Source organism: Protopterus annectens, chromosome 1.part1 (assembly GCF_019279795.1).
Source record: "Protopterus annectens isolate FY-2018-M chromosome 1.part1, PAN1.0, whole genome shotgun sequence".
Lineage (NCBI taxonomy): Eukaryota > Metazoa > Chordata > Ceratodontiformes > Protopteridae > Protopterus > Protopterus annectens.
The window spans coordinates 962,979,626-963,002,756 of record NC_056726.1 but is presented as its reverse complement, the minus strand read 5'-3'; the positions used below and the strand labels follow the sequence as shown (position 1 = coordinate 963,002,756).

The 23,131-nt window shown below is 42.2% G+C and overlaps 1 protein-coding gene across 1 annotated transcript; it reads left to right on the top strand.

The window, feature by feature from the left end:
* Window positions 1-2,061: 2,061 nt before the first annotated feature.
* On the top strand, window positions 2,062-22,276 carry KLF11 (Kruppel like factor 11). The gene is made up of 4 exons (XM_044079237.1): window positions 2,062-2,235; window positions 3,263-3,511; window positions 16,130-17,084; window positions 21,393-22,276. Exons 1-4 carry the CDS (start codon window positions 2,185-2,187, stop codon window positions 21,689-21,691), a joined length of 1,554 nt encoding a protein of 517 aa, XP_043935172.1. The 5' UTR covers window positions 2,062-2,184; the 3' UTR covers window positions 21,692-22,276.
* The last annotated feature ends 855 nt before the right edge of the window (window positions 22,277-23,131 follow it).

The following is a 23,131-nucleotide window of genomic DNA, read 5'->3' as shown; positions in this document are numbered from 1 at the left end:
AAATACTGCCAGATAATGCAAGGCCAGTGTTAGCATTTTGGGGGTCCCCAGCAAATGTCAAGTCGGGGGGCCCCCTTGGCACTTCAAGTCTACGTATCACCTTGTCACTGCCATCCTTCCTAAGCAAAATTTTAGTTCATACTGCAAACTTTGAAGAGTAGTGAGCACAGAAACCTGTAGCTACAGTATTCTTATATTCAAACTAAAGGGGTGGCGAAAGCCACATAACTATGGGCTAGGCTTATAAATGCCCTTGGGCAGATAGCCTAGTATGAACCTATGAACATTACAACAGGCCTGTGTACCACACTTGGTTGGACCATCTCACACAGGGACATTTGCAGTTACTGGCATTTAGTCGCAACAATGATACATTGCAGCAACTTTATGTACAGGTCTGGACTTTGGTGAAATGGCACCCTAGACCTACTGTATCAGCATCCCCCACACACATACCCTCCAGTCTTCCCCAGTGTTTCCTCCGTCTTGGGCTCCCCATACTATGCAAACTACTTTTTTTCCCCTTTTCCTTCATTTGCCTTACTCTTCGGCTTTTTCAAAAAGCCATAGCTCCCTATCTGCTCTGAAGTGCGATTTAAAAAGGCTTGTCTGCTGTAAAAAGAAATCGTAATACTGACATTCTGGGATTTACTGGGTAGACAGAGCAGCGCAGCCCGCCCGGTTTTTTCTCTCGACCCTGTGGTAATTTAGAAAAAAAAAAATTATCATCAAAAGAAAGTTTGTGCGTAAAGCTCATCAGAGAGTCCTTAGCCACCTCCTGCCGAACCTTCATTCATAATGTTTCGCCAAGAGTGTAGCTAGGCATACGTTGGCAGAACACAACTGCCCAAAGAGGGACTGTCCCTCGCAATGTAGGACAGACGGTAACCATACATTTGTTCTGACCATCTCTTCCAAACTTCATGCAAAAGGCACTGAATGTTTACAACGGTGTAAACACGTGTTTACAGTACAGGTACACAAAGGTAAATGCCTCTAAAATAGCTTTTCATGGGTATAAATGGTAACATTTGAAAATAACGTGTCCCCTTCCTGTATATCTGGGCGTAGCATTTTGAGAGTTGAGTAAATGTTTTAAATGATAGGTGGGTGCTGGGGAGAACAACATTAGCTGTGAGTAAAAAAAGGTACACTTCTGGCCACACCCCTGGTTTCAGCTAACTGTAATCCAGTAAATAAAAAGACAGTTTTCTAAACAACACTACAGACACTTTACATAACGGTGTAACACGTAAAGAATCGCAGTCAAGTATGAAAACTTCTGAGGATATACTGAAGGCTCACATCAAGTAAAAACCGTTAATACATTGAAAATGCGCACAAGTTTGTATGCTTGGGTTTTGACTGCGCCGTTTGAAGACTATGAGCATTTCACAATAATCTTGGTTTCAAATCTGCACTGCGGATATACTGTTTACCAGTTTTACATACACTGCAGTTACCCTTATTATTTAACATCCAGAGCTGTCAACTTGTACTCCTTCCACAAAATACATAAATTAAAAAGTCTTACTGGAGATAAGTTTGACAACTCAGTCAAGCATAAGCCTAATAATATAACTGCGACTGAGCCACCGAAAGTCTTTCTTTCCGCAAGTTTACTCTCTCAGTCTCGGAATACGTCATTTTCGCAGACTCAAAAAGTTATCCGAGGACACAGCATCTTCCAGTCACGCAGCAGAGTGCAGCCACTCCCCTCTCCTTCCCCCTCATGTCTCCACTCTGCTATGCGCTCTCAGTAACGAAAAGCTAAGGCTTCCCCCAGCTGGCTGTACTAGCCCCACCCCTTCTTGCTGCAGCAAGCGCACTGCCGGCAACCTTTCCCCCAGTTTCCAGAGGGGAGTTCATCAGGTTCACTCTGACACCGTTGACTCCGTCGTCACGTTGTTTCTCTGCCACGGCCCAGTTGGCATCCAATCACGCCTCGATCATGCACTGATCACGCGTTCCCAAGCCTACGATTAGCTAGGAGGCTGCACACTCCTGTTTTCTATTGGACGGCAAAATACAACCCGCCAGGCTTTCGTGTATTTTGCGTTATTCTGCCTCTGTTGTTTAGGTCCTCCCCGATGTAGGAGGTTTGTTATTGCAAATGTAAAGACTCGCAGTATATTTTGGCTTTAAGTCAGTATTTGTGTCTTTGTTCTGCGGCAGGTACCAGAAATGCGAAGTTATTCTCCTTGTCAGGATACAGAAATGGAGTATCATCCTACAGTAAGTACTGTACATTAACATGTTTATATTCATATGGTTGGGAATTATTCGATAGTAAATAATAGCAGCTGAACTGAGCCTCTTATCATTGTAACTCTATAGTCCTGTCACCTAGGATTGCGCAAAATGTAACTGAGATCCTTCATTTCTTCTTTGTAAGTTATGACGCTAGGCAGCTGTTATTAATATTATTAGAAAATTGTACTTTCATGTCATATGTAAACACTGTGGCGGATGTCCTTCTGAAATTTTTTTTTAATTCTGAAATGTTATGGATCCTCTGACCAAATCTGTGTACGCTTTACATATTTTTTCTCAATTATTCCGTGGGATTTGGATTTGAATTTGAATATAATGAGTAATGCTGGATTTGTAGGCGAGTCCCCCCCCCCCTAATTTTTGAACCGTTTTCAGTTTCAAACTCTGTGGGTTTTTTTTTGGGGGGGGGGGGTGCTGGTGCTGCCCAACGATAGTTAAACCACCCTTTCTGTGTGCGTAGGATGTACATTTGGAAAAGGTAACTAATTTGATCTTATTTATATCTGTGCCATAGTAGTCCATTTCAAGCTTAGGAATGTGTGCTCATTATTAAATAGAATAAATGCACATTTGGGGTATTTATTGCTTTTTGTAGTTCTTGGAGCAGTGTGAATTGTCTGTCTACCCTGCTTGAGGTATTACTGGCTTCTGCTTCCAAGTACTGAGGAGAAGCAAAAGCTTGCTTGCAGTGTTCACATGGCTATTCTAATAGAAGACGTCACCAAGGCTATATTTGGAGATAGGAGGATGATGGTTGCTTAATATGAACCCAGTGCTCCCTTGTATATGGGTGTTAACAGCTCGCTTACTATCAGAGCTTTCAGTGCTTTTTAAAGGCTGGGGCCACTTCCTGCACTTGTTTGTTGACTGGTAGAAATTTAACATTGCACTCTCGGTGCAGAAATGTTCATAGCCCATTTATTTAGAGCACTGTAACAGTAATGGTGCGTATTGTCTTTCCATTACTAATACTTTGTTTCTCTTTTAGGTTGACTTCATAGAATCCATACTGGAGAGAAAACGGCACGACAGTGAAAGATCCACTTGTAGTACCTTAGAACAGAATGACATTGAAGCTGTGGAGACCCTTCTCTGTATGAGTGCATGGGGACAGAGGACACTTAAAGGAGATGTGTTAAAAATAAGACCATTAACACCAGCATCGGATTCTTGTGATTCTTTGGTCCATAGTGAGGCTGCATCAGAATCAAGGGATTACCATTCTCTTTCCTTATTGGTAAGGATTCATTTACAGATGTTTCTGAACACAAACTGACATCAGTTTGCATTAACATTTTTTTTTTTTTACAGTTTGCCTCTGTCAAATTCACTTCCCTTCTTAAAAATTTAATTCATTTTTATTTATCTTGTAAATTGCCAAATATAATGCAATTTATTTGTCTTCATTTCACTTTTGGCGGTTTTCAGTGAAGCGCTTAATGTGTGTATTTAATTTGATCCTCTCAGTGCTTAACTTGGCCATGCTCACTAGCAGGGGAGACTTGGGAGAGAAGAGTCCATTATGTGTAACATGTAGTAATGAATTCTGTGTTTCATGTATTTACATTGCGCTATAATAGGCCAGAGTTTAACAGATTATTTACTTTGGAAAATGAGTTAATAAAAAACGATAGCTTGATGTAGACACCCCAAAAATAACTGGTGCACACAGCCAAAATGCTAATAACCACTGCAGTTGTATAATTAACATGCATGTGGTAGGTAATCTGAAACTAGCTCAGCAATTTACTGACTCGCAAAAAAGCCTGTCTTTATCTTGATAAACAGAGGAAGAGATTTTGAGTTTTTATTTTAATAAAGATAATTAAACTGTATTTTATAAAAGATAATAGAATTACATTTACATGATAACTCAAATGTTTGAACTTGCTTGGCACTTGGCACCTAGTGTACCAATATCCATAGCTGGCAAACTAAAATGAAAAGCTGTTTTCTTTTGAGGAGACAGGCCTCACACACTGCTTCCTGCAGGGGTTTTTACCCTATATTTAAATGGATGTTGTACGTTGGACGGAAGTGGAATACCTTAATGCAGCTGTCTCTTTTTTGAAAAACTCCATGTTAAGTTGAGTGTTAATTGTATAAGTCAAATGACAAGTGATCCCAATGAAGGTGCAGCTTCCAAAATGGGTGGTGAGAGAAAAGGAATACTTTTGCCAAGAAATTGAGTACTAATAGAAGGCGGGATCAATTTTCAATTTATATTCAGATTAACTCTTATAAACCCATAACTTTTACTCCATATTCCCAGTTTGCAAGTTTCTCCCACTTCTTTCTTCATACCCGTAATATGCTTTGTAGGTTGTGTAATTCACCTATAATTTAGTTGCCATATGAGTATTTTAGTGTTGCAGTTCTTATGTCCCACCCCCTTAAAACTGTACCGTGTTTGTCCAGCCACTGTGGAATAATAATTCAGGTGTTCATAGCTCCAGGTCTGAGTGATAGCATTTTAAATAGATACTACCCTGCAATGAAAATCCTGACATGCACCAGAAAAAAATGCATACAGGCTTTGTAGTTTTCAATATGAAGGACTTTATTTCATTTTGTTTGTGTGCCTTTTATTTTAACTGCTCAGTGAGCCTTTTATTTTAACTGTCTAGGGAGAATTTTGAAACTAAGGGCACTTCACTGAATTTCATTAGATACAGTCCATTTTGGAACATTTTACATTTATTAATGTATTTGTTCATGGGTGAAAAGGTGTCTGAGTGGTTCACAGTTACAAGGCTGAGTATCTGATACTCAGCTTGAGCAAATCCAAGTTTGGAATGCTGAAGACCAGCAGTACAGAATGTGCATCTTTGCCCACCTTCCGGACTCATGATAATGTTTGCCCCTGGGTCCAGAGCAGTCGGGTGTTTTGAGATTGTGTCCTTTTCAGGATTGTTTCTTTCCTTTGCCTGCTTTCTTCTCATGCATGTGTGGGTGGGTAGGTATATGTCTGCAGCATTCTCATTCTTAAGTTCATAGGTATGTACTAGGCTAACAAGGTCCATGGCCATTATAAGCTTATCTATGCATCCCAACCCATTTGTGTCCCTATGTTTATCTGGAGGGCATATGTTTAGTTATGAAGTTTCTAGAGGTTGTGTGTGTGTGTGTGTGTGTGTGTGTGTGTGTGTGTGTGTGTGTGTGTGTGTGTGTGTGTGTGTGGGGGGGGCATAAGGGCCAGACTGGGGTGAATTTCCGGTTTCTTATCCGTCAGGGTTGTGCTTAAATGGGCTTAAGGATGGCCTGTGCTTCACATGGATGGGAAGCCTGTGCCAGAGCCTGGGGAACCTCTGAGCCGCATCTGTCTCACCAGCCTGTCTTAAAATTCATGTCTTTGGATCCAGTGGTTCTGATGTTGTTCATTTTGTAGATGTGCAATAGGTCCATCAGAGCTGCATCCAAGGATGCCTTGTATACCAGACATAGATCACCTCTCGGTAACTAGGATGATGTGTTTTATACCCTGGATTCTTCTGGTAAGGAGCCTTTGTGGGCATTTCAACTGTTGCTTACATTTGGTCTGGTACATGCAAAATGGGTCATTATATTCAATGATGGGTCTGATAAGGGCAGAATAAATTGTCACTATGGCTTTCTTGGACCTGGATGCCTTGCTCTTAATTATATCTGGTCTGAAGTTGGATTTGGTCTGCTACTTTCACAGTGTGGGTTCTGTCAGTGAGCCAGTTGGCAACCCATCTTGTGGCATAGGGATTTATACCTAGTTTAGTGAGTTCATCTATAATTCCAGAGTGGGGGGGGGTGGTATGGTGTCATGCCTTGGCGAGATCTAGATAGGCTGTGTGAACCACCTTACCTTCTTCTACGGCTTTGGTGACTGCTTCAACAGGTTTAGGAGACATAATCTGCATTTTACAAACCTGAACTGGGTATGGTCCAGAGTTTGGAGATTACCAATGTCACTGTTTATAAGATGTCCTTCAAGGATGCATCTGCAGTCATAACATATGGGTTGTCCTGTCTCAGGCAGCCCTTCGGTCGGCCGGGTTCCAAAGTGTGGGTCTGGCCTCGGCTGATGTTGCACTTTCCCCGACGTCAGGGCGTCTGGGGTATAAAAGCATCATTCCTCAGTCTTCCTTGCCGCGTGGTGCCCGAAGCAGAAGCTGTTCGCAAGTGCCAGTCGGTCAGATCCAGAGATTTCTGCTACCGAAGACTTCGAAAAAAGCTAAGTACCCCGTTGGGGACTCTAAAGTAAATTGTTTAACTTTTGGGAAACAAATACCTCATAAGGATTTCCATTCTTACTGCCTTCCTTGCTTAGGCCCAGACCACGACGTATCAGCTTGTTTAGCCTGTGCCTCCTTCAACCGACGAACTCTTGGACATCGGTCGGAGTTTGCAGAGGAATTTTTTGTATCCGCTTTTGCTTATAAAATGCCGTCGGAGACTCCGACTTCGCACATGGTCAAAAAACGCAAGGAAAGGGACCGACACTCGCGGCCTGCGGTTTCAGCTGAAACCACGGCTAGGCCTACCGCGAGTGTCTCTGTTTCGGCCGAAACCGAGTCCACGGCGGTTCCTACTACCGAAATCATACTTCCGACCCCCGAGGCCAGAGAGGCCCTGGCTGAGTCGGCTTCAGAACTCCCTACCGAAGCTAGTGTTCAGGAATTGTCTGACACCATACCTTTGGACATTTCTACCCCTGCACGTGGGGCAGCTAGGCCCCCAGCTTCTATGTCTATTAAGGCCTTCACCAGGGCTAAAGCTGCCAAACTTTCAAAAGCTTTGCCTGCCAAATCTACATCCCAGAGGCCTTCCTCTAGTTCACAGATCCTCAGTCTTGCTGAGGACCTTATCTCATTAATTAGGGGTTCCCAACCTCACCCAGACAGGGCCTCCCAACCTCCTCCAGACAAAAGGCCCAGGACTGCCCCCTCTGAACCTCACTCCTCAGATTACTCCACGGATGGATCTGATTTGTCAGACCACCAGGAAGGGGCCTACTCACCTTATGAGGATTCAGATGCAGAGGAATCTATCCCTTCGGCCTCCCCTCCTGAAGAATTTTCCTTTGGGGAGACTTTACACTCCATGAGAGAGCACTTTCAATGGCAAGGTCAGGATTTCTCTGATTCTAGAAAAAGATTAAGGACCTTTTTGCATTTGCCTCAGCATAGGCCCTTAGCTATACCTCCTGTTCTAACTGTAATTGATGATGTGTACAATGATGTCAGTACAGCACCTGATTCTCTTCCTCCGGCCCCTGCCAAACCTGACAGATATTACAGGGTCCCGGATTCTCACTTCCACCTCTATAAAGGCCATGCTGCAGACCCAGAAACTATTTCTCAGGGCCCTAAAGGGGTTGCAGCCGCTACTGCCCAAAACCCCCTACCCTCTGAAAGAGAGTCTAGAGCATTAGAGAGATGGGGAAAAAAGGTTTATACATCTGCTACTCTTTCTGCCAGGGCATTAAACTGTCAATTCCATATGATACAGTACCAAGAATTTTTGTTAGATCAGCTGAATAAGAAACTTTCTTCTCCTGAACCCTTAGACCGTAAATCCCTTCAGGATTTGGTACACAACTCACAACAGGTTAGTAATCATTTTTTAAAATGTGGCTATGATGCACTGGAGGCTTCATTTAGATCAGCTATTGACTGGGGCAGTTATTCGTAGGCATGCCTGGCTGAAGGAGCAGTCTTTGCCAGACCATGTCAAGGCTAAACTCCTCTGCTCCAATGGAGAAACAAAATTTATTTGGCTCCCCTGCACAGGAGATTCTAAAGAAGGTTGAAGAAAAAGCAAAATCTTTGCAAACAGTTAAAAATTTCCTGCAAGTTCAACCTCCGAGGTTCAGCAGAAACTGGCCTACAAAGAGTTGGTCCTTTCCAGACTCCTCCAGAGCACAGAGGCAGGAACAGGCGCCCTAGAGGCAGAGATCAATCGAAGGGCCCCTACAGAGGCCGTCAGTGGCAGCCTGCCAACCAGAGGAGTAGTACAACAGCTACAACTACAACCACTACTACAGGACAGACCAAATTACTTGACTCTGATTCTGCCTACCAGGGATCAACTGGAAGCACCCTTGGGTGGAAAGCTGGCTTTATTCTCAAACAACTGGCATTGCATTACAAAGGATACATGGACACTGCAAATAATAGACAAAGGATACAGGTTTCACTTCCACACTTTGCCAAAAAGAAGCGGAATGCCAAACCTTCCTCCAAACCAGAAGGCAGAGGCTTTAAGACAAATCAGCAATTTACTTCAGATGAAAGCTATAGAAAGGGTGCCATGTACAGAACAAGGCCAAGGATTTTACTCCAGACTATTCCTTGTACCAAGAAAAGAAAACCAATGGAGGCCTACTCTCGACCTGTCCGCACTGAACACTTATCTCATTGTGCCAAAATTCAAAATGCTGACCCTACAGCAACTTCTTCCCATGTTGGGCAAGGAGTCTTGGCTGGTGACTCTAGATCTCAAGGAGGCATACCTGCATGTCCCTATCCGACCAGATTGCAGAAGACACCTCAGATTTCTTGCAGGATCAGAGCATTATCAATTCTCAGCATTGCCCTTTGGCTTATCTACTGCACCCAGAGTATTCACGAAATGCCTGGCATCAGTAATTGCACACTGCAGACTTCAGGGAATTCAAATTTATCCTTACCTGGACGACTGCCTAATACAAGCGGACAACAAGAAAAAAATTGTTAAAGTACTTGGCCTATGCCATACACCTGCTACAGACCTTGGGATACACAGTCAACATCCAAAAGTCAAGACTAGTACCATCCCAAAGGATAACCTTTTTGGGTGCGGATCTGGACACAATCACCCAGATGGCTTTTCTCACAGAAGAAAAACAAAAACAACTTCCAGATTACTTCATGATTCTGACAAGACAAACTCAGCTTACTGCAAGGAAAGTCTTGCAGGCCCTGGGTTACATGGCATCCTGCATAATTTTAATTCGACATGCCAGGTTGCATATGAGGAAATTACAATGGTACCTAAGGAATGTATGGTCTCAACACAGTCACAGTCTAGAAACCATCATACCGATCATTCCATGCCTTCAAAAGGAATTCCTGTGGTGGGCTCAGGCCTGCCAGTCCAACAGAGGGTTGCCTTTCAACAAACCAAAATAAGGCAAACCATCACCACGGATGCCTCAGACCGAGGATGGGGAGCACACATGGAGGACAAACGGATCCAAGGCCTATGGCCTCAAGGACAGAAAAGCATGCACATAAACCAAAAGGAAATGCTGGCAGTGAGGCATGCAATCGAGGCATTCAGACCCTTCCTCTAGCAAGGACATCTGTTAATAAGGACAGACAACACCATGGTCATGTGGTACATAAACAAACAGGGAGGCACACATTCCTACCCTATATGCCGGATGGCTATGAATCTGTGGAACCTATGCCTGAATCTCAATATCCAGCTGCAGGCAAAATTCGTACCAGGAAAAGAAAATACACTAGCAGACAGCTTAAGCAGAACTACCATGGATGCACACGAGTGGATGCTGCATCCGGACATCTTCAAACTCATAACAAAGACATGGGGAATGCCAGAGATAGATCTGTTCGCCTCCCCACTCAACCACCAACTGAAGACATTCTGCTCAAGGACATACCACCCACAAGCATGGAGGGTGGACTCTCTCTCTTTCAGCTGGAATGCCCTAACAGTATATGCCTTTCCACCTCTCCCATTGATGTACAAGGTTCTACTGAAGATCAGGGAGGAACAGCCAAAAGTGATACTAATAGCTCCGGACTGGCCAAGACAACACTGGTACCCACTATTGAGAAGCATGTCTCAGGCAAATTCATAGCCTCTTCCCCTATGGCCTCTTCTTCTAACGCAGAACAATTTCAAGACCCTGCATCCCAACTTGAAAACATTGCAGCTAACTGCCTGGAAAATTCCTTAAAACCCAACCAATCTGTTTTATCTCAGAGGGTGAAGGACATTATCCTGGAGGCTCGCAGACCTTCCACAAGGTCAGCTCAGCTAAATGGAAGAGATTTCTCCTTTGGAGCACATCAAAGGGCACAGATGTCATGGCAAACCTAGCACACATCCTAGAATACTTAGCAGAACTGTTCCACAATGGCCTGTCTTATTCTTCCATTAAGATTCATGCTTCAGCAATTTCAGCAGAATACATTATGGATCCACCTATCTTCTCACACCCTCTTCTCAGACAATTTTTGAGAGGGATCAAAAATGTTAAACCTCCAAGAAGACCCCCTCTACCTGCATGGGATCTCAATTTTGTGCTGGAAAAACTGACACTACCTCCTTTTGAACCAGCAGCATCAGCAGACCTACAGTTTTTTATCTTGGAAAACTGCATTCCTTCTGGCAATCACTTCAGCAAGAAGAGTATCTGAGTTACAGGCATTAATGGCAGTGCAGCCTTTTCTTATTTTTCACCAGGATAGAGTGTCACTAAAAAATAAGTAAAGTTTCTTCTGTCTGCAGCTGTAAGTAAATAAAAGAAGCATTTTTTACCTCGGAAGCTGGCCTGGGGAAGAAACATGTGCTCTCAGACCGGTCTGCACTCTGCAGGAGCTGAAGCTGTTTCGCACATCCTGCGTGTGCTAACGTCTTACAGGCATTAATGGCAGTGCAGCCTTTTCTTATTTTTCACCAGGATAGAGTGTCACTAAAAATAAGAAAAGTTTCTTCTGTCTGCAGCTGTAAGTAAATAAAAGAAGCATTTTTTACCTCAGAAGCTGGCCTGGGGAAGAAACATGTGCTCTCAGACCGGTCTGCACTCTGCAGGAGCTGAAGCTATTTCGCACATCCTGCGTGTGCTAACGTCAGGGGTTTAGAAAACAAAAACAGAAAATTAAAGGGGCCACGCGGGAATCTAAAAGTTTGGAGACTCGAACCGCAAAGTAAGTTTTTCTCTTCTGAAGCTGTTCTAGCCAACTTGCAGCTGTAAGTGGGAGGGCGCTCACCTCGTCCCCATAGTTCCGGCTTCCGGTTACATTTCAGCAGGGCGACGAGAAGAGCGCAAACTTTGCTAATCAAAATAAATGAAAAATGCGCCCTTTAAGAGGCTGGCTTTTACGGCGCCCTAGGCGGTCGCCTAGTTCGCCTATGCCTAAGGCCAGCCATGGATAGGTATGCATCTGCAGTCAGGATTACCCACCCTCCTTCCCCTCTGTGGTATTCCTAGGGTGCTTACCCCTCTTTCAGCTAGCTGGGGGAATCTATTATGGTGTATTTGTTTGTTTTATACATGTGTATAATTTGCATATGTTTGGAACTTTTCAGCATTTATCCAAATTTAGCCTTCCTAGAGGGCACCTGGCATCTGGGGCAAGAAAAACTGAGGAAAATGGCGTCGGCTGATGCTTTTATACCCCAGACGCCCTGACGTCGGGGAAAATGCGACATCAGCCGAGGCCAGACCCAGACTTTGGAATCCGGCCGACTGAAGGGCTGCCTGAGGCAGGACAACCCATATGTTATGACTGCAAGATGCATACCTATCGGACATCTACATTTATGGTAGGTACAAAACTGTACTTTCCATAGCCTTGCAGACCAGGCTCGTCAGGCTAATGGGGTGGTAGTTCCTGGGGTCTGTAGTGGCTCCCATTTGTGGAGTGGGATAACTGTTGCTGTGCGCCATTCAGTGGGCACAAAGGCTGAGGTGAGGCTATGATTGAACATGGTACTTAGGTGGGGTACCAGTTCGTTCTGTAGTTCATGTAGAATGCAGCCTGGGATGTTGGGTCCCATGGATGCTGTGTTTTTTGGCTTTAGAGAGTGTTTGTTTTTACCTGTGTAGCCGTGATTACAGGAACTTTGCATTCTTCTAGTATAGAGATGGGCCCTTTAGGGATGAGAGAGGGGTAAAGTTAGCACTGAATCCATCTGCCAGGATGTTTGCAATATCAGTTGGTTGTGTATATTTAGTGCCATTGAGATTCTTGACATAGCTATAGAATGCTTTGTGGTTGTCTTCAAGATCGGTGGCGTTTCGTTTTCGTAACTAGCTTTTTTATTTATTATTTTTTTTTTTTTTTTTTTTTTTTTTAGTGCAGTTGTGTAGCTCTCTGGAGCCTTGAACCAAGTCTCTCTCACTGCACAGATGTCTATGTTCTCCCATTTTTAAGGAGCGCCTCGAGTGAGTGCATTTTGAGGTTTAGACTTCTAGCATCTAGTAGCATTACCCTCAAATTTTGCTTGCTTGTACTTGTTATGTTGGTGAATTTGTCATTTGAATCTTGCCTAAAAAAGGCACTGTAGGGGTGGCAAGAGCCTTAGCCAGTATCCAGAATCTGAAGGACAACAGGTGCAGGCCATCTCTGGCAAAGCTTCGTGGTTTGTCGATCATGTCATCCCAGGCAGACAGATACTGAATCCCCTTAGAATGACACCAGAAGCTTAGCCAATTGTTGGTCATGTAATTGGCCTTGTGGGACTTAGAACTCCTCCTATTATTATGGGAGTTGCTGTTCCTGATTTTAGCCATGCCGTTTTGTTTTGTTGTATACCCTGTTAAGGTTAGGAATCTTAACCAATGTGTGTTGTGTTTTTACAAAAAAAAAAAAAAAAAAAAAAAAAGAGTTCCATACAAGTTGCTGCGAACTTGGGGGTTGGTAAGGAGGGGCTTGGGAAGGCATTGAATTTTGTATCTCTTAATAGGATATATCTCTTAATAGGATGTAGTTTGCTTTGAAATAGTTCCTAACTGTTTGTATGGTTTGCTCAGGTTACTGAGTTGATTTTTGTTTAGAAGATGCAGCTTTCTGGTTCGACATCACCAGTGAAGATGTGACACTGGGGTTGCAGTGTTCTCCTTTATAGTGTGTCGAAGCTTAGCAATGCCAGATGTTCTGTGGGTTTAAACCACGTTTCTGTAACAGCACAGATGTACTCGCCAGAGTGAGGAGAGCTTGTAAGGTGTGGGGTTTCTTGTTAGCTTTGAGCACTAGCTATGTTGGTAGATTTGTCAATTTGGCATTGCCCCAAAAAAAAGGCCGTAAGAGGGTGAGTAAAGTTTAGCCAATATTCTAAATCCTAGGGGAGACTGGTGCACACCATTTGCAATGTGGTTTGTTAACAATGTCCTCCTGTGCTGATTGAATCCCCTTGGAAAGACGCCAGAAATTAGGTCAATTATTGGTCTGGTATCTTGTTCGTAATGTGGCCTCATCCAGTGAAGGTAGAATGCACATATGAAAGGTCAACAGTGTTTCTTGTCGTGTAGTGTAGGAAGTACATCTCTGGTTATTAATGTCCACATGGACTATAATAGAGTCAAACCATGGACTATGTTAGGGTCCTACTGATACCTGAGGTGTAGTGACTTGTGTGTATACAACATTTCACCCCCAGTGAAACACTGCACCTGCATCTCTCACATACTGTCTAAGGATTAAATTTGTCTGTGAACATGAGACGATTGCTACATTGTTTTCAGGATGCCCCTATCTACCAAGCTGGCTACAGAGGCATTTTGGAAATTTCAGATCTGTTGTCCGGACCTGTACTTGGGTGAGTTACTGTAGGTTGTGGACTGGGTTATACAGATGTCTCTTTCGGTGGTCTCACTAGACTAGGTTAGATTGTGCTAAGGTTTGGTAGTAATGCTGCTTAATGTGCAAACTAAAGCTTGCCTCCATGCAGTGGCTTTGCTGTAGCCACATTAAGTTACAGGTTTCAGTTCTAAGGGTAGTTTTATAGATACCATCTACTTTTTGGGCATTTGTCTGTACAAGGTACTGCTAACCTCTTGATGTAAAAAAAAAAAAAAAACAAGATTGCTTCTGGGTGTAACGCTACAACAAAGCAACTACCTTGCCAAGACAATTTCAAGTATTGGGGACCTTTTAGAGTGACTTTTTTTTAAAGGCAATATCTACAAATAAGATAATAGCACTCAAAGCAGTAAACTGAAGTGCAAAGCAGTTTTGGTTTGCAAACTCTACTAAGAAGCCTTCTGGTTTGCCTCTGTACAGTTAACGTTATGGTACAGACCAGAACCCTGTTTCTTGTGTAGTGATTCTTCTGACATCATGTCACTGAACAGCCTAGTAAAGGAATTGGTGTTACTTGGAAAGCTAAACAAAAGTGTTTAGACTGACTGGGATTCCTGTATTAGTTGTGTATGTTGTGATTCCTGTATTGGGTATGTATGTTGTGACCTTGTGTGATTTGGAGCTTTCTTTAAACTATATTTCACATGCAGTCTGGCATTCTGCATGGCCATTATATGATGCTTAATTTTTTCCATTATATGATGCTTAATTTTTTACTTCAGACGTACTATGTTGTAGTCTTCACAGCAGGTGGTATCCAGTTCAGTCTGCTCACAAGAAAGACTGGAACATTATTTTTCTTGCATCTCCGGTTAAGTGGACTTGGCCTGTTGTGTTTGGTCATGAGGTTGTGGAGTGCATGTGTTGCCAGAGCTTGAATTTTGCACCAGCATGAATGTTTGCATAGCACTGGAGTACTCCATATCTCTGTCAGATTGCTGATTTTATACTGCTTGGATGAAGCTTGCAGCTAAAAAAAAAACAAGTACTACAGGCAGGTGCTACAATTTAGCATATGCAAGTAATGCAAGGGATATGGTACATTTTACTTTTACAAAATATTGGAGCCTTATAGATCATAGCTGTTGATCTCTGTGTCAGTATGCAAATTTCAGTTCCCACCCCTGGAAAGCCTTCTGCCATGTACTCAAAAGGTCCTAATCTCTGGAAAGGCTGACTTGAGGTGGCAGCAAGGAGCTGTGGACATAAGGTAGTATCATCCGTTTGTCCCACTGGTAGTCCTGGGACCCTCTGGAAAGGCTGACTTGAGGTGGCAGCAAGGAGCTGTGGACAGAAGGTAGTATCATCCGTTTGTCCCACTGGTAGTCCTGGGACCCACTGGTGTACATCAGCAGTAAAGGAAGCAGGAATGAAAAGGAATTAAAAAAAAAAAGTGTCTGTAAAGTTACCAGTAGGTATGGAGGGTCTCCAGATTTGACCAGTTGGTACGAACAGCTGTTGCAGTTGCTGAAATGAAGGCCCAGGCTTTATAAAGTTCATCAAGGCAATGGGAAATTTCTTCAGGTTTTAAAGAAGGGAGGAGGGGCTTTGCTCGGGTATTTTTTGGCAAGAGCATCTATCTTAAGTGGTGGTGATATAGGGAGGTGGAATGACCGCTTTGAGGGACTCTTGAATTTGCGTTTTTTTTTTTTTTTTTTTTTTTAGATGGCAGTGGTAGCCAAGAATATTTGCTTCAGAGGGAGAGAAAAGGCATATATTCTAGAAGAATAATTTTAGTCCCACCATTTTATTTATGGATGTACCAAAACTAGAGGGAGGCATTAGCTTCTCCTTTACTTAATGGTTGGAAAAATTCTGTTAATATAACCAGTGCTTCAAGGATTGAGGACAAATGTACACTACTACTGTCCCATGTGTGGGGGAGGACAAATGTACACTACTACTCTCTGGGGGAGGGGATGATTCGCTTGCCACTAATAAATTGAACTTGCTATAGTCTGTACTAAGTCTGAGGTATAAACTGTGTTCTAGCTAACTGGTTGGTGGTAAAAGAGCACCAACTTATGTTGCCTACCTACTGCCAAAGGAAAATTGTGCGTGTGCTTGGAATGGTATGGAATTTTGAGTTCTTGCACTAAAAGCTGGCTTTGGCAGAATTGCCACCAGTGCACTGAATGTGTGGTTGTCTTACAGTGGTGGTGCTTTCAGAGATGTAAATGGTGTTCCACCCCTGCAAACTCGCAACAAAAAACTTTGCTTAAATATTTTAAAAGTAAAAATACCGGTTCAGTGTGTAGTGTTAACTTTTGTTTTGGTTTCATTTACAGTGCATGACGCCACCACACAGCCCTAATTTTGTTGAACCAACTGCAGCCATGGTTCCAACTGGACAGATTGCATGTACCAGACCTGCAGCAATTGTGGCAGATTCATCTGTCTCTTCTGCTACTTCAGTTAAGAGCTTGTCATCTGTTGTGAAGTCAAGTACTTTAACTATGCAGTCACCATGTGGTCCAAAGCCAACCCTACCTGTACCTCCACACTGTAGATCCATGGCAACCAGTGTGATACGTCATACAGCTGACAGTTCTGTCTGCCTTCACATTCCGAGTTGTACAGGTTCCAAAACTGAAACCAGCTCCCAGAAAGAGAAACAGTGCAACAGTGTATTTGAAAGATTGACCGCTGATGTCACAAGCCACAAAGTGGACAACAAACCTAATACATTGGACAGCATGAGTTCAGGTAACTGTGAAAATGAGCAGACAGAAATTGCTACAGTTCAGAAGTGTAATGTCAGTGAAACTCTAAATAAAACTCGCTGTTCGTTGTCAGTTTCAACTCCTCCTATCAGTAGTCCATTGCTTGCTGGTCCAGTTTCCAGTCCTCCTGTTATTTGCCAGATGATACCACTAAGTGGGCAGGGTAACATGATTTCTGCTGTCCTAAAAGCTTCTGTTCAGACTCCTGTACCAGTTAAACCTGTATTGCCTCCAGCAGCCCCTGTGTTCATGGGACCTTCTGTGCCCCAGGGTACGGTGATGTTAGTCTTGCCACGACCAACTGTTTCAGCTTCCCAGCAAAACCAGCATGGCGTTATGACCGTTGGAAATACGAAGCTGTTGCCTCTTGCTCCAGCACCTGTGTTAGTTGCTTCTGGACACAACTGTGCACCACAGATGGACTTTTCTAGGAGAAGAAATTATGTTTGCAACTTCACAGGATGTAGAAAAACATATTTCAAAAGTTCTCACCTTAAAGCACATCTTCGTACACACACAGGTAAGTGTAAAATGATGTGTGTTTTGTTTTTTTTTTTTTTTTTTTTATATACTAGGATGTAAGGCATAATGGTGCCATCACTGAGTCAGCCTTATTTTGTAGATTGTGAATGTATTTATTCCTGTAGTAAGAATGTGATTTTCAAATTTTCTTCTGTGCAGATTTCTGTGTGCATGGCTTTTTACTCGTGCAACATGATAATTTAGGTCCTGCACTTTTGTTTCCTGTGTGTTTTTTAAGGAGGTGGGATTTAGTGTGATTTCACCAAAGTTGTGGAAAGTTACATTAAATATGTGGGTGAGACTAAACTGACAGGCTTCGTAGGAAATGTGGTTTACTTGGGGGGGGGGGGGCTCTCCCATACTCCCATACTCCCTGATCTCCATTTGTTGTGTTCTGACCAGGCTTTTGGTGGGATTGACCATAGCAGAGTCCACCTAGTTCTCTGCTTTGGTATATATTCTATGTTCAGTTACATGATTCCCATCCTGGTTTCTCTTTGAATACCATTTTTTCCACACAGTTTGTATAAAAGATTGTATAGTGACACTCTTTAAATTTGGTCATTCATTTGTTGATGACCTGCTTTGTCCTCTTTAGGTCTGCATGGGAGTTTGTCTATTTTGACAAGAATTGGGCATAGGAAAGATTTTACCAGTCCTTGGATGGGATGCCAGTCCTTCACCGACAAACACATGCACAGACATTCAACTTTTTTGCATGTGTTTGGGAAGTGGGAGGAAAGTGGAAAGTCTGTGCAGACCTATGGTGGGCATGCAGATTCTGCACAGAAAGCACCACGGCACGAAACTAAACAGAAGGTTCAAAGTTCAGTGAGGCAGCGGCTGCAGTAGTGCCTGTACTTAAAGTCTGTTTGAGTGAACTGGATAGTTAAACCACAGAATGTCATCGGGTTACCTACCTGTCAGCACTCCAAAGGTTTAACTAGCCAGGATATCCTTGCATGCTGGGCTTTGGTTGGTTGATTTGTCACGAATACAGCAAGTAATGAAAGCTGCAGCCGTTTTGCATCCCACACCTCGTGGCCCATATATGTTGAATTCTACAGTATGTAATATTTTTGTTTTCACTTAAACCATGAAAGGGGAGTCCATATTTGGAGTGGAGAGGAGCACAGACCTTAAATGTCAGAGTAAGACTTTTCTGTTTGTATAGGTAATTTGATTATTTTGATGTATCACTGCAAGACAAATTTTCTGTTTCAGTTTTACATACTGTGTTTGTCGTACCCATCGATGTGTACGACAACAAAATCTTAAGTGGATAACGTTGTGACGCCTAGGTAGTAAGTACCAAATAGTGACTAACACCAGGAAATGTGCAGCTCTTTGCCCTTTTCCTACATATAGTGGCAGGCCTAGAGTAATGGTGAGTGTGGGAGAGAGGTAAAGGAGTGTACAGGCAGGATGGAGTGGGTGGAGAAGAGTGTCAGGAATGATTTGTGACAGACTAGTACCAGTAAGAGTGAAAGGGAAGGTCTACAAGAGGGTAGTGAGACCAGTTATGTTATACGGGTTGGAGACAGTGGCATTGACAAAAAGACAGGGGTCAGAGCACAGAGCTTGACGTGGCAGAGTTGAAGATGTTAAGATTTGCACTGGGTGTGACGAGGATGGACAGGATTAGGAATAAGTATATTAGAGGGTTGGCCCAGGTTGGAAGGTTTGGAGACAAAGCCAGAGGCAAGATTACATTGGTTTGGACATGTGCTGAGGAGGGATGCTGAGTATATTGGGGAAAAAGATGCTAAGGATGAAGCTGCCAGGTAACATGAAAAGAGGAAGGCCTAAGTTAAGGTTTATGGATGTGGTGAGAGAGGACATGCAGGTGGTTGGTGTGACAGAGCAAGATGCAGAGGACAGGAGGAAATGGAAACAGTTGATCGCTAACGGAAGCAGCCGAAAGAAGTGGCAGGCCTAGAGTTTGTATTTACTTTTCTTTATTAGCTCATACTTGCATCTCTTACTGAAGTCTTGGTTGATCTGATTTCTGGGTTTCATAACCAGTGCCTTTTTAGGTGTGGGACATGTTCACTCCTTCAGTTTGTTGTTGGCTGAATGTTCACCACATATTATAATTTAAACCGAAGAGAAGTAAATATCAAGTTTGTTACTGGCATTTGTGATGGGACGCTCTGTGTCGGTCTTTGTGTACACCTAAACTGAATCTACTAACCCTCACTTTACTTTTATTCCTGTGTATTTTTCCACTAACCCTCGCCTTACTTTTATTCATGTGTGTATTTAAAAAAAAAAAAAAAAAAAAAAAAAACCTTGCAAGGATTCTACTGTGTGCTTCTAGAACAGCCCTCCCAAAAATGCCCCTTGCCTTTACACTCCTTTTGCTAACTTTTGAGTAGTTTGGAATGTCCCGTCTTCATGTAGTCAGCAGCTGACAGCTTCTTGTGTGTATGGTTTGTTTTCTTGATAGCGTAGCCAAGCAATACCCGTACTATATATGAGCACTGGGACATTAAGCAGTACTTGGCAAATAACGTAATGGGGCATGATAAAACAGAAAAATAGGTTAAACTCAAATTTAAATTGTTTTTGCTGCTACAAAAAGTGTTATAAAATGCAGTAGCCTCCAGAGTGTTTTGAATTTAGCTAATGTGTGCAATTTAAATGCTGCGTTTGCCACTAGCACAAGGTTAGTCTACATACAGATTTAACAGGAACATCATTAGGTGTGCCAACATGCGTGAATCTGGTGGTAGACACATTAAGGTCAGAAGTTTTATGCGATATCTGTGCATAGATTTTGGTCTACATGTAAATGGTCTGGTCTTTGGACCCTTTTCAGCCGTGACTCAGATATTAGTAAGTATGTTTAAGCAGTACAGCAAACGTTTTGAATTGCGTTCTGATTCTTTATTATGCCTTCCTTTATTACTATGTGCTAACTCTGCCAACACTTCATTTTTTACTCTTGTTTACATTCTTTAGGCAAGGATTGTGTAATACAGAGGTAGAGACCAATCCAATTAGGATTGTGTAATACAGAAGTAGAGACCAATTGGGATTACAGAGATAGAGACCAATTAATCTGTCAAAGTGAGGTGAGTGACATAGACTATCTAAATACAGAAAGGTGTGAATGAACATGGGCTATTTAAGCTATTTTTCAGAATTCTGTAGTACATGGGGCTGGTTTAGTATCGATAGGATACACAACACTTTTATCTAATGCTCTTTTGTCTTTATATACAGATGTTACAAAATACAGCAGTCTGTCTCTTTACAGAAGGCTGTTGTGTTTGCATGTCTTGAAGTGCAGTCTGAAATATACCAGATCTGACTTCAAGTGTCCGCAGTATTTTTGAAACTTGTTCCCATGCTCTGAATATCAGTTCAAAGATTATGGAGAGTTATTTTTCCACTAAATCAAGTCTGGCTTTAAGTATCTTTTTTTGTCTTGGCTGTAAGTATCTTTTTTGTCTTGGCTGAGAGCACTACATCATGGGGAATGCATCAGATGAGGTCTTAGGCTCTACCAGGCTGTAGTGTTGGGTTTTCCAGTCTCTTCTCTCTCCCAGTCCAGCATATTTCTAGCTGTACAGCATATTTCTAGCTGTAAAGGTCAGGTTTCCTATTCAGTTTGTTTTTTCTTGGTACTGCCTTCTCTTTTCAAGGGCTTGGTCTGATGTAAGTTCTCTTATGCATCCTTTATGTTGGCAGCTTTTCTGGTGGCAAACTACCACCAGACATCAGGCCCATCACTGGCCTACCCACTTATTGTTCCTTCCACTTCCTAATCACCTTGGCATCAACAATTGCCAACTGTGAAGAGATAGCATGGTCAACTTTCCATAAATTTTCCAGTTTCTGCAATCAGAAGGCCATTTTTCTACAGCCAGAACATTCTTTCCAAGAAGAGTTTTGACATGTTTTATAGTCTCTGCCTAGCACATGGTAGATTTGTTTTCCCTGTGATGGTATTCTAAGGGCATTCCTACTGCCAAAGTGTTCAAGTTGATCTGCTTAAGCCTAAATGTGGATGCAGTACATATCCAAGGTAAAACATGTGTAAAAGCAATGTGTGAAAGAATAAAAGGTGTATTAAACATTTTCAACTGCCATCTGTGGACAGACTTTGCCCCTTACATCCTCTTAATTTCTTTGGTGTCACTGGATTTTTGCGACAGAATTCCCTTTTTATTCGATCTTTTGGTATTGCAAGTTGGTAATTTAGAAATGAATGTTTTTTCCTCTGTCATGACATTTCATAAAGAAATAGATCTCTTATGATTTAATACATATTGATCTGTTTGTATTTTTTCCTTTATAGGAGAAAAGCCATTTAGCTGCAGCTGGGATGGTTGTGACAAAAAATTTGCACGTTCTGATGAACTTTCACGGCATCGCAGAACTCACACTGGAGAGAAGAAGTTTGCCTGCACAGTTTGTGATCGCCGCTTTATGCGCAGTGACCACTTAACAAAGCATACACGACGCCACATGAGTGCAAAAAAAGTTCCCAGCTGGCAAACAGAAGTAAACAAACTGAACCGAATAGTGTCTTCTGCCCAGCCAAGAAGCCTGAATACTTCCCTGAGTGTTCTTCTTCCAGCACTGCCATCACTGTAACGAAAACATCGGAAAGGATGTTCAGGAAATAAGACATTTGTTTGGAGTTTGCGCAGAGTAAAATATTTTGCACTAACATACCACTGAACACTTGGACTAAGAGTTTTGGGCATGGACTTGACTACAGGATCAAAAAGAGTGTGAGTCATTATTTCAGGGAGCTACAACTGGACATGACTTAAACTTTAAGATTTTTTGAACTTCGTAGCCCAAGAGGTTTGGTCTGTTTACCATGTGTTATATACTTTGTGAAAAGTATCCTATTGTAAGGACTAAAAATAATTGTATGCTATTGCACTGTCTGTCTGCACATTCATGTATCATATTTTATAATATACCCAATTCTTTTTGTATACTTTTGAATAAGTATAAATGTGTCATTTAACTGAATATATGTGTCCGTTTTCTAAGGGTATTTGTAGTGTTTTGTTATTTCCTTATCTTGTAAATACTGAATATGTACTTGTACATAATGTTTTCAAGAATCGTTGGAATTCTTTATAAAAGTTTGAATGTATTATGTTTTCAGTTGGTAAATTGTATCAGTTTTGCACCTACAGAATAAATATGCTTTATTCACCTCTTCACTGTTTAAATATATGTGGTTTATGGACAATACTTTCTTCTAACAGTTTGAGCTATGAAATGTATAGCCAGAATTACTTACCTATGCAATTTTAGCGAAAAGTACTGTAGTAAACAAAATGCTTATTCAGCACCATTTCTAAGATGCAGTTTAACCATTGGGGACCACTTAAGTACAGTTTATTGTATTATTTTTAAAAAAATATGACTAATATAAAGTACAGCTGCAGTAACAAACACGGAGATTGCAGAACACAAACTCTTGGATCAGTTCCAGTTTGCCAGTTAAGCTAATTGCGTTTTCTGGATCTCGTGCATCATCTGCCTGACATACTCCCCTTCCTGTCATGCAGTGCATATCTCATTCTATAATTCTTCACCACACTGTTTGTGATCAGAAGAAGGTGGCCTTAGACTGACTTTGTGAGAAGAATTACAAAACCATGCTTTTCACTGAAAATTAAGTGTGCGCTTATTTTATCTGTGTTTGTGAGCTGCCTTAAAACTTCTGATTGTAAGTTTTCTTAATGACTGGTTTGGCCTTTCTCGTCCTTTGAATGTCTACCCCATTATTTAGAAAGTGGGCCTGCGGTTTAGCTGTATCACCTGTTAGATGGGCACACCAGATATGCCTGCTGCCTAGAGGAATCTCAGAATTATGCAGTTAACAGTTGCTTTAAAGAAGCCACTAGAAGAAACCATTGTGCACTACAGGCCTTTTTAATTTTGCAGGCTGTCTGCCATACAAATGACATGTCAAAACAGTTGGGCTAGCTATCATCTTTCTAAGAAAATTAGACCACTTTTCTCACAAAAAAGATGTTGAAGAAAACGTACATTTCCGTTGAGCCAACA